The 17024-nt window shown below is 48.6% G+C and overlaps 1 protein-coding gene across 8 annotated transcripts in view; it reads left to right on the top strand.

Annotated features, from left to right (window-relative positions):
• The first annotated feature begins 821 nt into the window (after window positions 1-821).
• The window catches only part of LOC110201790 (uncharacterized), a 38459-nt gene continuing 22256 nt past the window's right edge, over window positions 822-17024 (top strand). Inside the window, exons 1-7 of one of the 8 annotated variants that reach the window (XM_078151880.1) lie at window positions 822-947; window positions 5887-5973; window positions 6138-6248; window positions 6638-6721; window positions 8411-8537; window positions 8888-8983; window positions 11686-16362. In XM_078151880.1, the coding sequence (XP_078008006.1) occupies window positions 6213-6248; window positions 6638-6721; window positions 8411-8537; window positions 8888-8983; window positions 11686-13487 (2145 nt within the window). In that variant the 5' untranslated portion in view covers window positions 822-947; window positions 5887-5973; window positions 6138-6212 and the 3' untranslated portion in view covers window positions 13488-16362. Of the gene's footprint in view, window positions 948-1032; window positions 5974-6104; window positions 6249-6530; window positions 6722-8410; window positions 8538-8887; window positions 8984-11685; window positions 16363-17024 lie in introns of those variants that run through there. The other 7 variants (XM_078151881.1, XM_078151886.1, XM_078151884.1 and 4 more) reach the window with 7 other exon arrangements.

The raw sequence follows: 17024 nt of genomic DNA on the forward strand, positions 1-17024 counted from the left end.
TCTTTGTCACGGGCCCCTACCTGAGACCCTGGGGAGGGGCTGAGACGCATGGGTCCCCTCCTCTCCTGCCCAGGCGGACCTGTCTGAATTGGCTTCGGCTTCCCTAGGAAAGCCGGCCCCGGCTCGAAGCCACCCTGATCTTGGTGTTGCTACCGTGACTTACTTACAAAAAGGTCCTTTTAATTCTCTCTGTGCTGAGTTTTGCCTCATCAATCAGGGTGCAAGCACAGACCATGGATTCTCCTTCCCGCAGGTGCGGCTGGCCGGCCCAGGGGAGTAAACAAGCGCCCACTCAGCCCACCCACCGTCTCTGCCCACGCCAGACCATCCCCTCTCCCTCCCCCACCATGCTCCCACGGCTTTGGGACAAGCCCCCCCCATCCCGGATCCCAGCCAGAAGTTCCTTCCCAGCCCCTCCCCACCTTTTATGTGGACCCTCCCCCTCTCAAAGGGCAGCTCTGTGCTTCGGGTGTTTGCCGTCCCTCCCTCCGCCCCTCCATCCCTGGCCATCCTCCCAGAATGTGGTGCACTGGGAAGCCTCCGAGGTCCTTGGCTCAGACGGGATTTGCAGGACTTGGGGGATGCCGGGGGCCGAAGGCGGGAGAAGGGGTACATACTGGCCAGACGCTCGGGACCACCGCCTCATCAGAAGGCAGGGCGGGTGCCCCAAGGTCCCTTCCTACAAGGTGCGCCCTGGTCTGCCAGGAGCGGAGAACGGGCTCCACACTTCCACCGGCTGGGCGGAGCTATGGGACCCGGGCATGCGCAAAAGCACTGCAGCCTCGGGACTACGTTTCCCAGAAGGCTTTGCAAGACGCGGGCAAGGGGTGAGGGGCAGGCGATACATGGACTTCCGTTCGCTCTTTCCTTCCGCATCCTCTTCATTCGCGGTCTCTTCCGCTCCGCTTCCTCTCCGCCGCCGCTGAAGCTTGCGACTCTAGGCCACGGTGAGTGACAGCTGGGAGCGGGGCGGACGCGCGGGCGGCGGGGGTGCCGAGTACCAGTCGCCCGGTTCCGGAGCCTCCTGGGAGGAGCTCTGTGCCAGAGGTAACCACACATGCGCACTCCGCCGCTGCCACGCCTTCTCCGCGCCCATTGGTCAGCCTCCTGGGGGGCGCGACCTGGCAACCAATTAGCGGCCTACTCGCTCCGCCACCCCGCCCCGGCGCCTTCTCTTGGGGGGTCGCGTCCCTAGAGAGGGAGCCCGGGCGGGGTGGAGGGGCCCTGCCCCGCTCCCACACCTGCTGGGGCTCCCCATCGTCCAGCCTCTTGTCCCCGCATATACCCTCGGGAGTTTGTGTGGGTCCCCCACCGCCCTGCCTCCTGTACCCCCATGTACCTCGGGGGTGCACCTCTGCTCAGCTCCCACCCTGCGGGGCCCCCCACTGCCCCACCTCCTGTACCTCCAAGTACTTTTTGGGGGCGTGTGTGTCCCTGCACACCCCCCAGTGCTCTGCCTCCTGTACCCCCAAGTACTTTGGGGTATACCTCTGCACAGCTCCCACCCTGCGGGGGCCCCCCACTGCCCCTGCAGCTCCTAGGGCCCTCCCTTGAGACTTTCCGAAGAGGGCAGGGGGATTCAGCACCCTGCCTTTCCTCGTCATTGTGGGTATCTGCATGATTGGAGTCTTCTGGCCCTGCTCGTTCACTGCCTGCTCCACGTGGGTGGCACTGGGGCTCTCCAAATTCCATCACTTCCCAAAGCAGTGTTTCAATCAGGAATCACTCAGTAAACACACAGTGCCTAGGACGTCCCAGCACTGTGGGAAAGGCAGAAGATAGTTCCTGCCCTCCAGGAAGGAGCTCACAATCTAGCTGTGGAGACCTCATGCCAACAAGATATGTATGCACCAATAACTGGGAATAAGTAGAGGGAAGGCCCTGGCACGAAGGTGATTCAGGGAAGGCTTCCTGGAGGAGGTGGGCTTTTAATTGGGACTTAAAGGAAGCCAGGGAGGTCAGTCCTCAAAGCGGAGGAGGGAGACATTCCAGGCCAGCAGGACAGCCAGGGAGAAAGCCTGAAGCCGAGGTGTGGGCTCATTCAATGAGCACCTTGCTTGTTTCACATCTTTTGCCACCACAAAAAGGGCCTTTAGGAACATTTGGGTTGGAGCACGTTTCTTTCTGACTTTGACTTCCTTGGGATCATTGGGTCAGATGGCGACATTGGATTAGATCACATAAAGTACATATTAAGGAATTCCTGTGCTAAACTCTGGGATTAGGAATAAAAGGAAAAAGAAAGACACTCCTTTCCCTTGTCAGTCAGTGGTCTCCTATCTCCAGCTGGCTCTCAGACATCTCCAGCCACATGTCCAGTAGACACCTTAAACTTATCATGTCCAAAACCAAACTCATTGTCTTTGCCCCACTTCTACCTTCCCTGTCACTGTCTAGGGCAGGGCTTCTTAGCTTTTTCCACTCTTGACCCCTTTAGCAGTTGGGCAGTGTTCATTGGCATTGTGTGGCCTGAGGGTGTGCACAGGGCAAAGTGGGTGTGTTTTGTGTTCAGAACCAAGGCTGCTGTGAAGCTGCATGGGCAAGCACTGCCAGAAACACGTCAGATTCATAATGTGTGGTCACTGCTCATTCAGAAACCTTTTACTGTTAACAAATTTTTCTCTACCCCACGTGGGGTCAAGACCCACAGTGTAAGAAAAGCTGGTCTAGGGCACCCCCATCCTTCTGGTCCCTCAGGCCCCCAACTTAGGCTCTTCCTGGACTCCTCACTCTCTCTCACCCTCATGTCCAGTATGGTGCCAAGGCCTGTTGATTTCACCTCTGCAGCATCTCTTGAATATGCCCCTCTGACGCTGCCCCCATCCCAGTGCAGACCTTCATCACCTTACCCCTTGATTACTGCAATAGCTCCTGGGGGGATTGGGGGGAGAAGGTCTGCCTGTCTCAAATCTCTCCCCACTCTAGATTATCCTGCACTCAGCCGCCAAAGTGAACTTCCTAAAGGGCAGGCTGACCTTGTCACCCCTCCTCAGTAAACTCCAGTGGTTCCCAGTCACCTCCAGGGTCAAATACAGAGTCTTCTGTTGGGTGTTCAAAGCCCTTCATAACCTGCCCCTCCAACCCCCGCCCGTCCACCTTTCTAGACTTGTTATACTTCACTCCCTTCCAGTTCCTGTGAGCCAGGGACACTGGCCTCCTGGCTGGTCAAGTCAAGTAAAAAACATTGACTCCCCTCAAGTTTTCCATTGGCTGCTCTGCTTGACCAACTCCTCAGAACAACATGCCCTGCCCCCACCTCCCCACCCCAGGATAGGCTGATCACCTGAAGTCTCATTACTACCACCAGTGACTTGGGTTTGATATTCTTCAGCATCTCACTCCCCCCACGCCCTTTCCCCTCTCCCCTCTATTTGGAAGGCTGGAGGGCGAAGCTCCCAACTCTTCTCAAAGCCTTCTGTCTACTAGACTGGAACTGGTCTCTAACCTGCAGGCGGCTGGAGCCAAACAAAGCAGGCTAGTGTCAGGAGAGCCAGAAATCAAGTAGAAGTTTAATTAACTTCAGAGTGAGGAAAACGCTTGGAAGTAGAAGGAAGGAGAGCTTGATGTGCTGGGGCACATGAAAACCATAACACAGTCATTCTTAGGTCTTGAGTAAACAGTTCCCAGGGCTGGCCCATGCGATGCATGCAAGTCCCGGGTCCTGTGGGAGCAATCTCCAAGTTGACTGGAATCATTGTCTAACAGTCCTTGAGCTTTGTGATCATTCAGCAGGGTACAGAACCGGACTTAGTGTGGCGGGAACAGGAGTGCAGTATCTGGTTTGGTTCACTTGGCAGTTACAAGAAACAGGTTGTGAGCACGTCAGGAGGTGTGATGGATGGCTTTCTGCTGCAGCACGTCAGCTGCTTCTGGCTCTCAGGTGCCTGGGAAATAGGGGGAGCTCCAACAAACCCAGTTATTGATCACATGAAGATCACAAATCCCTCAGAGAACGCCTGGTGCTGGTCAAAGCAACGCATTTTGCCAGCGGGTGAGCACAAAGGATTGTTGCTATGCCAAGCTCAGGGCACAGCCTGCTCGCTGCGCCTGAGCTGGGGAAACAGAGGCCTCCAAATGTTCTGCCACTTCTTTGGTGGAGGTACCACAGCTTCCTGGTAACTCCATCTTTCCTCCAGCTTGTCTTTGACTCCACAGAACAACAGGCCCCTGCAGCTGGCACCGCCTGGCTCCCCCCAGCCCTCTTCAGCTTCCTTCAGTGTGTGGTCTTCCCCCATTAGATTGGAAGCTTCCTGAGGGCAGGAACTGGCTCTTTGCACATAGTATGTGTTGAATAAATGTTTACTGAATCGAACCTATTTGGGGGCAGGTGCTGGGCCAGGCATTAGGGATACAAAGAAAGGCAAACTTTCTCCCGACTGTGCTTTTTCTGTGGCTGTCACCCGTGCCTGGAACACTCTGTCCTCACCTCTGCCTCCCGGCTTTCTCGGCTTCCTTCAGGTTCCAGATAAAATCCTGCCTTCTACAAAAGCCTGCTCCCATCCCCCTTAATTCCAGTGCCTTCCCTCTGTTGGCCTGGTCCAGTTTAGCCTGTCAGTTTCTTGTGTGTGCCAGTGTGTCCCCAGTTAAGCCACAGGCCTTTCTTGGTGTTCCCAGCACGCAGCACAGCACTCTACACTTAGCAGGTGCCTACTAAATGCTTGTTGATTGACTCAAGAAGCTTCATCTAGTCAGGTAAACAAAAGGGAGCTGAAAGGGGGGAGGGAAGGGATGTCCCCAACATCAGGACGAGGTAGAAGTTCGTCTGACTGAGCCGCTAGAGACAAACACGGTCCTGCTGCTTCCTGGGGGGGCTCCCGGGGGGAGCGCACCCTCTGAACCAGTGGGGGACTTTCCTGCCTGGTGCCAGATGCTTTTCCCAGAAAGGTTGAACCAGTTCACATTTCCACCCCCACTGTATTCACGTGCCTGTGTGATGAAGCTGTTTGCCTTATAACCTCGACTAAAAGAAGCAAGGGAGAAAAGCAGCTGAGCAGAAGCTGCAGTTGCCTCCGGGGGCCTGACAATACGGGCAGATGTCACACCCCAGCCCCCACAGCTGTGAGGTGGGGACGTGTTTTCTTACTGTGTTTGCTCACGGTCACGCAGGGGCTTTCTTTCAGTTGTCTGTTGACATTGGGCGCAGAGCCTGTTTTGTCTTCCTGGCTCTGCTTACCTCACCTTGCATCAGTTCATAGAGATCTTCCCAGGCTTCTCAGAATTCTTTGTGTGCCTAACCTTTGGTGCATCAACAATGCACTACATTCCTATTCCACAGTCTGCTTAGGCGTTCAGTCTCCCCAGGGCCTACTGTGTGCCAGGCACAGTTCTGCACACGGGGAATACCAAGAGAGGGAAGGCAAGAGCCTGCCCTCCAGAAGCTTATAGTCTATTGGGGGAGCCAGTGTGTACCTGATGAAACAAACAAGAAAGCGTAGTAATCAAGGCCTTGGGAGCCTAAACTGTGTGTGTTTAGTATGTGATCATAATGATCCTCTTTACATTAAAATGTACTGAGCTGCCCTGACCCGTGATAAGAGAAGATCTGTGGAAACCTGTAACAAGCGGACTGATGCAAAGGGCAGGTCTGCCGCTTGAGCCCCAGCTAGTCTGCTTGGGTGTCATGGGAATCAAGAGGACTCTAAATTTGTAGGGGGGTCTCGGGCCATCCCGGGGGGGACTGCAGAGCACTACCTTTGTGACTTTTAATGAAAAGGTTGGTTTCTTTGCACTAACTGGGTACATATGGAGGAGTCCAGAGGGGATCTTTGAGGGGAAGACCTTTCCCAAGGGCCTCCTTGCAGAAGGTGGGCTCTGAGCTGAGTCGAGGGAAGCCAGAGAAGCCAGCCCTTCCCCGGTCAGTGGGCCCGCCCTTTGATTTGCTTCTAGCCACTTGCTGCTGCTGCTGAGGGTATCTGGGGGACCTGGAAGCACACGCCGCAGACTGGGACTCTGGGCACTTCTCTGGGTCAAAAGGTAGGAGCATCTTTGTCACTTCCAAATTGTTTGGCAGATTGGCAGGACCAGTTGTTAGAATGTGAACCCCTCGAGGGAGATATCTTTCTTTATATCCCCGGCCCTTGGCTTTGTCCTTCTCATGTTTATAGCTTACTGCCTGCTTGTTGACTGACTCTCCGCAGAGTGTTCCTCTTCCTTCCCAGTTCCACCTTCTGAGGACTTGGCTTTTCCCAAAGAGGAGACATAGAAAGGACAGAATGGCCTCTGGGCTCCTAATAGCCAGGGCACACCAGGTAAGTGGGGCTTTCCTTTGACCAGAAATGCCATTTGTGTTCTTAACATGTGGGCACAGCTCCCAGGATATAAGGAAGCACAGAATATTCTTTCTTTCTTTTCCTTGTCCTCTACTCCGGAATGTTGGGGCCACCCTGGGCCCAGTTCAGAGCTGGAAGGGCCTTGGGTCCAGTCAGGCTCTGCCCTGGTGGGGTGGCCCGTCGATGGGTGATTGGGAGTACCAGCCCCAGTAACTCCTCCCGAGCCAGCCATTCCCCAGGGCCCCTTTCTTCCCTCCCCAGGCACCCCCTTGACTTGTCAGGGTGATCAGGTCTCCAGCCAGCTGTGCCCTGAGGGAAACAGAAGGAGCCTCGTAACAGGGGCAGCAAACATCTGTTTTGTTTCCCAGGGTAAGTCTGACCAAGCACAGCCTGTCCCCTCCCACCCCCACCTGTTAGGAGGCAGTCCAGGGAGTGGCATCTCCATTTTACAGGTGAGACCACTGAGGCTGACCCCTCACAGGTGAGAAGCTGAGGGTCAGCCAGGGCGGGTGGTTTGCTCAGGATCACACTGATAGTAAGTGCTGGAGAGGAAGGGCAGGAACCCCCCCCCAAGCCTTGTGTCCATTCCTGGGTCCTCCCCTTCCCATCCAAGACCAGTGGGACCCCCACTCAGGCATGAAGCACACTGCAGGGGCCCAGAACTGGGAGGGGCTTCATCTTTTCCTTGGGATCAGTCCTGTTCTCCTCCTGTGTGCCTGGTTCTGTGCTGGGCTGCCAGGTCCTGCCCTGCCCCCCTTGTCCTTGTCTCCCATTTCACGGTTACAGAGTTCTTCAGAGAGACCTTGAGAGTGTCCCTGCATTGCTTCTTCCGACCTTAGTGTGAGCACTTGCCCTGTGGGGGTTCTCCATAAAATGGTCTTTTAGGCAAACGTGCATTTGGCATTCGAATGTGGCCGGCCCATCGGAGTCACACTCTCTGCAGCAGAGTTTGACTTTTGGCAGTTTAGTTCAGGGAAAGGCCTCCCTTCTCCTGCCAGGTGATCTTCAGAATCTTCCTAGGACAATTCGAATCGAAGCAATTCAGTTTCCTGGCATGGCACTGGTAAAGCACCCCTGCTATGTGATTATCTCAGTGGATGCTGAAGCAGCTTTGGACAAAGTACAAGACACATTTCTGCTAAAAGCCCTAAAGCTTTGCCCCAGAAGGGCACAGTGCAGCTTCCCCGTGGCCCATGGTTGTGTGGTTGAGTGTGCCACGGCTCCAATCCCATCCCTCACATCACTGAGAAGAATCATTGCTGTCTTCATTCTCTGTTCCCTGTTAGCCTTGCTTTTGCTGTCTTTGATTTGAACTTTGTTTTCATTGAAAAAAGTCAATGCACACATTGGAAACTAACCGATCATTTTGCAACCCTCCCCCCCCGCCCTGCCCCTTACTTCTGTGTCAGATTCCAGGTGTACCCCTCATTTGGGCTGGTGCACCCAGACTGAGGCCAGAGTCAGGACCAGTGGGTCTGACAGTGGGTTTATCCCAGCGGACAAGTCACTTCAGCTCGTTGAGGCAGTCTGCTCTCTGTGAAACAGGGACAGTGGCAGCTGTTTGGCCCCCCTGTACGAGGTGCTTAGGAGGCTTAGGGGAAGGTCCACATCTAGAGCACAACACGAATGCATTCTTGTTCTCACCCTTGCAGCAGGCGCCCACGGTCATCCCACTTAGCCCAGCTGCAAACTGAAGTTGTGCCAACTCCTTTAGGATTATGACTCAGATTTTTAGTGAAAATACTTGTCAGTCAATTAATATTATTTTTCAAAGATTTCCCCCCCTCTATCTCTTTCCTTCTCATTCTGGGTCCACAGCTTCTTATACAAAAACCACTTTACACAGCCATTTCTGAGGGGAAAGTGGATGCCTCTGGCACCTGCCTCACACGGGTGTTACAAATTACACGAGCCAAAAAGTGCCATAGAACTGCGGGCTGCTGTTAACTGCCATCTTGCTGCATGATTCAGAACCTGGGATGGCCTATGCATACAGCAGGTGCTCCCTAAATGTTTACCCATGGCATTCAGAATCCCAGACACCGAGCACCACTCCCTGTGCGTCCTGCCAGCATGCCCTCTCCTTCCACGTTATATGAGGGACGGTCCCTGGGTGAGCACAAGTGTCTTTGGTCTTTCAGGGGTCAGTGACCTTCCAGGACGTGGCCGTGGACTTCTCCTGGGAGGAGTGGGGGCACCTGGGCCCCGCCCAGAAGGAACTGTACCGGGAGGTGATGCTGGAGAACTACGGGAACCTGGTGTGCCTAGGTGAGGACCCTGGGAAGAATCTTTGCTTTGTTCTAGTAGTAAATGCTGTGGGGTGTCTGGAGCATGGGCTGTTTGCCAAGGAGGGGCAGAGGGTCCCTCTTGTGACCAAGGGGCAGGTCACTGAGGAAAGGTCTTTGCTTTGGACACTGGGAGCTGAAAGGGTGGTGGTCCCCTGACCCTCTGTGCACTCAGGGCCAGGCTTCTCCCCCAATCCCTGCGACCCCAGCGAAGAGCCCTTCTAAGGGCCCCTGGGCCCCCCCGAGCCCTTCCCAGCACGCGTACTTTCCAGGGCTAAGAGTGGACTCAGAGGGGGCTGAGGGCTCCAACTCTCTCCTGTTTCCAATGGGCAGGGCTTGCTGTTTCCAGTCCAGATGTCGTCTGCCAGCTGGAGAGAGGGGAAGGACCTTGGATGCCTGAGGGAGATGTACCAGGGAGCAGCTGTGCAGGTGAGTGAGTCAGTGCAGGCAGCTGGGTCGGTTACGTAAGGGGAGGCGCATTGCAGGGGGGCCAGTGACCCCTCCTGGCAGCTGCCCGGCCTGTGGAGAAGGCCATCAGCAGGGGAGGGGGCTTCCTCTCCACGCTCTCCCTGGGGACACTACGTGCCCGGCCTTGCTGCCCATCCCTGGGTGCTTGTGGTCATGCAAGTTGAGTGGCTGCTGGCTCCCCTCTCGGCTTGCTTTTAAATTACTGAGCATTTTCCTTTGGAGCTATTTTGGCTGCTCCCTATGCTATCTAGCTGGACAAATAGATGTAGGCCATTTTCATCCTCCCCTTCTCTTTTCAGATCTTCTTTATTACATTCCTCTACATTCACATTCATTACAAATGTCAGTTTTCTCTCCAGTACGAATTCTCTGATGTCGAGTAAATTTTGACCTCTGTTGGAATGCTTTGCCACATTCATTACATTCATAAGGTTTCTCTCCAGTGTGAATTCTCTGATGTTGTCTAAGCTATGCTTAGTTCTGAAAATCTTCTCAGACTTTCAGGTTGAAGCCATTTTGTGTAGATTCACAAGTTCTCTACTGGGATCCTTCCTTCAAAGAGAAGCAATCAAAGCCTGTCAGTAGTCAGTTTGAATCAAAGTATCATTAACTTATTAATCTCCTTCCCTTTTTGTTTTTCACTCTGTAGAACAGTGTAGATACTGGCAGACCAGGAGAAGGATGCAGAAATGTTAAATGTGGATTTCAACAAAGGCTTTGATACAGTCTCTCCTTCTTTGCCTTGAGATAAAATGTGGGGACTTGGGGTAGTTGAGAGGCAGGACCAGAGTCTGTTATTAGTGAGTAGATGTCACCTCACAGGGAGATCTCCAACAGCATGTCCCAGGCATTGGTCCTCTACTATTCAACATCTTTTTTTACGGTCTCAAATGAAGGCAGAGATGGCACGGTTGGCTGATTTCAAGATGAACATGTGGGTGTTCAGAAAAATCTGCTTCCCAGGCACAATAGAGGGAGGTATGGCCAGCACACTCACTGGGTCAGTGCCCTGTGAGCCCACAGCATTAGTGAGGTAGGGGTCAGGCTCCAGTACTAGGGAGGGGACTCCTCCAGCCCTGGTCAGGCCATGTGAGGCTGCTTCCCTGATGGTCCTGTCCATCTTCCTTCTCTGTAATAAAGACAAAACAGGCATTGATATGGGGCCTCTATCTGCTACCTCCCTTTTGTTGTATTTCTGGGCTGTCCCAACTTTGAAGGAATTCTCTTTTGGTTTCCTTATTTTTTTCAATTTATCTTTCAGTTGCAGCCTTTGGAAATGAATTTCTTTCTGCCCTCCCCCCCGTCTCTCTCTCTCTCTCTTTCTTTCTCCTTTCTTCTCTCTCTCCCCACCCAAGGAGGCTAGAGAAGATGGAGGGTTGAAAAGCCCCTACTCTCCCCTATGTCTGTGTTCTCTTTACCTGCAGGAAGAATAAAGACTCTTTAGAATCCTAACACCTTAACTTTTTGAGAAAACTGAGTAACAATTCAGTTCAACCTCCCACTCAAGGAAGAAATCTCTTCTATTGTACCCTAACTGCTGTTCAGCCATCATTTACTTAAATATTTTGGGAAATAGAGATTTTATTCCATTGTGGAGAGATGCCATAGCATGGCCACAAAAATCCTAGAAGTTAGATATCTCAGTTTCAAATTCTGCCCCTTTAGAACTTGGAAAATATTCTTGGTTTTATAGAAAGGTGCCATGGAGAAATAAGAAGGGCCCTTGGGGTAGAACAACAACAAGAAAACCTAGCTTCATATCTGAGCTTTGACCTTTATTAGCAATGAGATTGTGAGCAAATCACTAAGTCAATCTGAGCCTCAGTTTCTTCTTTTAGAAAATATAAAAACTGGGGCAGCTAAGTGGCACAGTGGATAGAGTACCTATGTGTGTGCTGGAGTCAGGAGGACTGAGTTCAAATCCAGCCTCAGACACTCAATACTTACTAGCTGTGTGACCCTGGGCAAGTCACTTAACCCTGATTGCTTAAAAAAAGAAAGAAAGAGGGGGCAGCTAGGTGGCGCAGTGGATAGAGCACCGGCCCTGAAGTCAGGAGGACCTGAGTTCAAATTCGGCCTCAGATCAAACACTTGACACGTACTAGCTCTGTGAGCTTGGGCAAGTCACTTAACCCCGATTGCCTCACTTAAAAAATATATATATAAAAACTGACTTACGTCTCAAGGTGGTGGTAAGTTTGAATGTAAAAAAAATTTTAGAAGCTACGAAAACCCAAGTATTAGGGGGTGTATATAAATTGTACAATCAAGCTACCTATGATTTTGTAAGTAGTATAGGAAACTCCTTCCACCAATACAAATCACAACTAGTCTGTGACTTAGTCCTAGAGATACACAGAAGTTAAATGACTTGGCTAAGGTCACAGAACTGATTTTTGACTCAATTCTTCCTGACTTTAAGGACAGAATTCTGTACTCTACCTAACTGCCTCCATAAAATATACTTGATTGCGATGATAATAACAATTCATATTTATCTAGTACTTGAAGAATCGTGAAAGACTTTACTTTATCCTAGGAATTTAAGATTGTTATTTGTTCTTTTTAAAGTTATCCAACCACATTTCTTGATGGTGGATACAGAAATCAATAATATGTGTGTAGCAGGATATAGAGGTAATAATTTTTTTAATTTTTTTCAGGTTGGGAGACCAAGTTTTCAACTCCAAAACTGGGCATTGCTCTTAAAGAATCATCTCAGGAAACATTAACAAGGGTTGATATATGTGTCTCCAAATTAGGAGATGCCTGGAAACTTAAAGCCAATTTAGAAACTCTTCAGAACAATAAGGAAAAGAGTATCTGTAAATATGATACCTATAGAGAAGGCGAGTATAATGAATGTGGGAAACCCTTCACGTATAATTCAGGCCTTATGGAGTATCAGACAATTCATATTAATGAGAAGCCTTATGAATGTCATGAATGTGAAAAGGCCTTTAGTCAGAAAGCAGAATTTAGACAACATCAGAGAATTCATACTGGAGAGAAACCTCATGAATGCAATGAATGTGGCAAGGCTTTCCGCCGTAGTTCGCAGCTTACTGAACATCAGAGAATTCATACTGGAGAGAAACCTTATGAATGTAATGAATGTGGCAAAGCATTCCGACAGAGGTCAAAACTTACTCGACATCAGAGAATTCATACTGGAGAGAAAACTCATGTTTGTAATGAATGTGGGAAAGCCTTCCACCAGAGCTCAGCACTTAATCAACATCAAACAGTTCATACTGGAGAGAAACCTTATGAATGTCAGGAATGTGGGAAAGCTTTCAGCCTAAGCACACGATTTATTGTACACCAGCGAATTCATACTGGAGAGAAACCTTATGAATGTCATGAATGTGGAAAAGCCTTCCACCAGAGAACAGGACTTACTGAACATCAGCGAATTCATACTGGAGAGAGAGCTTACAAATGTAACAAATGTGGGAAGACCTTCTGCCAGAGAACAGGACTTACTCAACATCAGAGAATTCATACTGGAGAGAAACCTTATGAATGTAAGGAATGTGGAAAGGCCTTCTGCCAGAGAACAAGGCTTACTCAGCATCAGAGAATTCATACTGGAGAGAAACCTTTTGAATGTAAGGAATGTGGGAAGGCCTTTCGAGTAAGAACACTGCTTACTCAACATCAGATAATTCATACTGGAGAAAAACCTTTTGAATGTAAGGAATGTGGGAAGGCTTTCCGCCTGAGCACAGGGCTTAGTGAACATCAGAGAATTCATACTGGAGAGAAACCTTATGAATGTAATGAGTGTGGAAAGGCTTTCCGTTGGAGTGCAGGACTTAGTCGACATCAGACAATTCATACTGGAGAGAAACCTTTTGAATGTAGTGAATGTGGGAAGGCCTTCCGCCTGAGCACAGCACTTACAGAACATCAGAGAATTCACACTGGAGAGAAACCTTTTGAATGTAATGAATGTGGGAAGGCCTTCCGTCTAAGCATAGGACTTACTGAACATCAGAGAAATCATACTGGAGAAAAACCATATGAATGCAGTGAATGTAGGAAGGCCTTCAGCCAGAGCACACAGCTTAATCGACATCAGAGAATTCATACTGGAGAGAAACCATATGAATGCAATGAATGTGGGAAGGCCTTTTGCCAAAGAGCAAACCTCACACAACACCAAACAGTTCACACTGGTGAGAAGCCTTATGAATGTAATGAATGTGGGAAAGCTTTTAGCCAAAGCACAGCACTTACTGGACATCTGAGAATTCACACTGGAGAGAAACCTTATGAATGCAATGAATGTGGGAAGGCCTTCCGTTTGAGGACAGGACTTACTGAACATCAGCGAATTCATACTGGACAGAAACCATATGAATGTAATGAATGTGGAAAGGCTTTCCGCCTGAGCAAACAACTTACTCAACATTACAGAATTCACACTGGAGACAGGCTTTATGAAGGTAGAGCCTTTTGAAAGAAATGAGTTTGAGCTTTTTAGCCAGAGTGCTTTCTTTTTCAGAAAGTAGAAATTTCAATCTAAGGGAAACCCTGTAGACAAACCAAATTTCAAAAATCCATCTATGTTCATGCAATAGATGTTCCAAACCTTTTTCTCTTTGTTCCAGTCCCTGGTCACCACCCTCCCCTGCCCTCCACGTTTGCAGCAGATGATTCACTATTAATTTACTGAGAACTTTGTTCCAATCTAAAAGGAGTTCACTGCCCTTTTCCCTGATCATCACAGAGGAAGTTATCCCTTCTCCTTCCTGATTGATCTTTGTGTCTGTTGTCCCATTCATTGTTAATCCTCTCTGAGTTCAGGTCATCGCTAAGTCTTGTTGGTTTTATCCCAACAACATGTCTAGCATCAGATCCTCTCCTCACATGGCCACCATCTTAATTCATGCCATTATCATCCCTCACCTGAACTACTGCGGTAGCTTCCTAGTTAATCGCCCTGCTCCCAGTCTGCCTGTGCTCCAGTTTCTAAGATAATCACCCAGAAGCACAGGCCTTTCTGTGTTGTTCCCCCCTCAGGAATCTTCAGTGGCTCCTTTTGCCTCTAGTGCAAAATACCAAGTTCTCTGCCATTTGAAGCTTCTTCTGGATGAACTTTAACCTGCCTTTCTAGTGTTACTTCACCTTGCTTCCCCTCATGCATTCTGATGTTCCAAATTTTTTTGTTTTGTTGTTGTTCAGTCATGTCTGACTTTGCAAATAAATATATGTGCCCCATGACCCAGAATCATAACTCTGAGCTTATGGAGTAAATCTTTGGGGTTTTTCATTAATTAAATACTCTGTGGCTCATGCTTGGACCCATAGTCTTCTCCTTAGATATATAAGAATCTGATTCTTTTTAGCTCTTTCCTAGGGGCATTTAATAATTTAGTGTTTGCCCCCATTACAATGGACCCTCTGTCTCCCTTCTCCTTGAGCTCCTTCCAGCCCCACTAACAAATCTTATCCTGCTCATTGCTTTCTTCTCTTTATCCTGTATCGCCAATGTCTCGATTTAGTTTGCTTAACCCCACTTATTTGTTTTAACGGAGGTTTCTGTTGGGAAGTAGGTTGGGGAGTCAGTGGAAATTGACAGCTACATTAAAAAAAAAAAGAACATCAATAGATCATTCAAAAAAATATCCCTGGGGACACCACTGAAAACCTCCTGTCAAGCGGACATGTCCTCATTAGTTACCATTCTGGGTCTGGCCATCCACCTAGTTCTGAATTCATTTAATGTATTATCGTCCAATCCACATTTCTCCATCTTCTTCACAAGAATAATAAGAGATATTTTATCAAACATTTTGCTAAAATATAGGTAATTTATATCTATAGCATTCCTCCCATCTACTAGTTCAGTAATACTGCCCAGAAAGGAAGTAAGTTTACTCTGGAATGCCTTGTTCTGGATGAAGCCCTGCTGGCTTCTCGTGATCCCCTTCCTTTTTTGGATACTCACTAAGCATCTCTTTTATCATCTGTTCTAAAATTTTCCTAAGAATCAAAAGTCAAGCTCACTGATCTATGATTTGCATACTCTGATCTTTTCCCCATTTTAGAAAATTGAAACAGCATTTGTCCTTCAGTATTGTGGTACCTCTCTTCCCACTGTCTTTCAGATGTCACTGACAGTGGCTCAACAGTCACATCTGCCAGTTCTTTCGAGACCTGTGGATGCATTTTATCTGGACCAAGTGACTTAAATACATCCTAGGCATCATTTCCATACTCATCTTGCATATAAGCTCTGTTAGCAATTTTGGTTCATTTGATTACGTGCCTTCTTATGCCCCCACACGTTGTGCTTTTTTTGAAGAGATGACTGATGATCTGTAAATGTGAAAGTTCAGTCTGGCACAGATATCTTCAGCTTCCCTCATTCCTTTTTTAAGATCTGTATTTCTGGCCTTTTTTTGGTCATCCTTCTATATTTACAATTTTGTATTAAAGACAGCAAAAGATATCACAGTTTTAGGAAGTCACATTGAGTGATCCATGGGCAACTTCATCTTTCACAAAAGTTGTGGGATAAGCAGCAGTTATTTCCATGGTGTTGTTTTTGCAACAGAAAATGACCAAAGTCCCAAGAAATGTTGTGGGGCTTTTTTGGTTACCTCTGGACACACAATAAAACAAGCACTACTGACCTCTTTTATTTTCAGTCGAGAGCTTGTGAGCCATTTTTCCATTTAGCTAGAAATTCTTGCTGTCTTCTAGCTCCATTGATAGTGAGAATGTCAAGATTGGTATGATTCCATTCATTTAATAGTTCTGACCTCTTTTTGGCCTTTGGACAAAGACCTCACGTTTAGAAGAAGAGAGATAAAAAGCAGAACAAAAACCATTTTATTGTTATTTTTCTTCACCAGACCTAGCAACTCTGCCTGGCTTTCTCATATTTTCACATTAGAAACTTCCAGTTCTATATTTAGAACTGGAAGGGACCTTTGTCATCATGTAGTCCAACCCCCTCCTTTTATAATTGAGATAACTGAGGCCCACAGAGTTAAAGTGTCTTCCCTGAGGTCACACTCTTAGTAAGCAGCAGAGCCAGGATTCACGCATCCCTTTGGTGTCACATCCAGCTCTGCTTCTATCACATCTCCATCTTGTATACAGCTTCCTTAGGCAATGTAGCGTCTTTTGTTTTTGCATGTGACCCATCAGTCAGCTAGCAGGTATTTTAAAGTGCCTACTGCATGCTAGGTGTGTGCATTATGTCTACTGTGTATAATCTTGATGTGTGTGCATGTAGTTTGTGCATCTGGTCTACTGTGGGCAACTCTGATGTGTGGTTAGGCCAGACTCAGAGGTGCCTTAGAATAAAAGTAAAGAAAATCTCATTCCATTCTTTTTAAGTTGACACCTTTTGTTTTTATATCACACTCATTTCTGAGTATTACCCATGCAGCCTTCAGCAAAAGCAGCCAACACATTGACTACATCATATATAGGCTCTCTTCATTTCAGAGGTGGGTCATATGCAAGCTTAGAGTGCCAAACATAGTGAAAATTCCAAGTTTCCAGGATATAGAGGACTCCATAATTCCCCAAAGCACATCGCTGTCACCTCCTATTCCCATGACTCGGTCATCTGTTCTCCCAATCTCACTCTAGCAATAGTATGAGATACCTCATGTCTATTGATTTTTACATACATGTACATATTTTCTTGATCTAATACCAATTGCGTCCTAACTCGCATCACAAAGACAGAAGCAGAGGACTTTAGAAGTGGAAAGGAACACAGTGCCCATCTAGTCCAACTCATACCAGAAAAAAATCCCTTGCATGGATATGATCATTGAATCCATGAGTGCTGATGGCATCACTAAGAGGAAGAGGAGAGGATCCAGAACAGAGTCCACAGTTGGTGGATATAACATGGCTGATGAATCGGCAAAGAGGTCAAGTTAGCAGAGACCCAGGAAAGAGCAGTATCACAAAAACCTAGAGAGGAGAGAATATTTAGGAGGAGAGGGTGCTCAACAGAGTCAGAAGCTGC

This window comes from Phascolarctos cinereus, unplaced genomic scaffold (assembly GCF_003287225.1).
Source record: "Phascolarctos cinereus isolate Bilbo 61053 unplaced genomic scaffold, phaCin_HiC Scaffold_4;HRSCAF=312, whole genome shotgun sequence".
In the NCBI taxonomy this organism is placed as follows: domain Eukaryota; kingdom Metazoa; phylum Chordata; class Mammalia; order Diprotodontia; family Phascolarctidae; genus Phascolarctos; species Phascolarctos cinereus.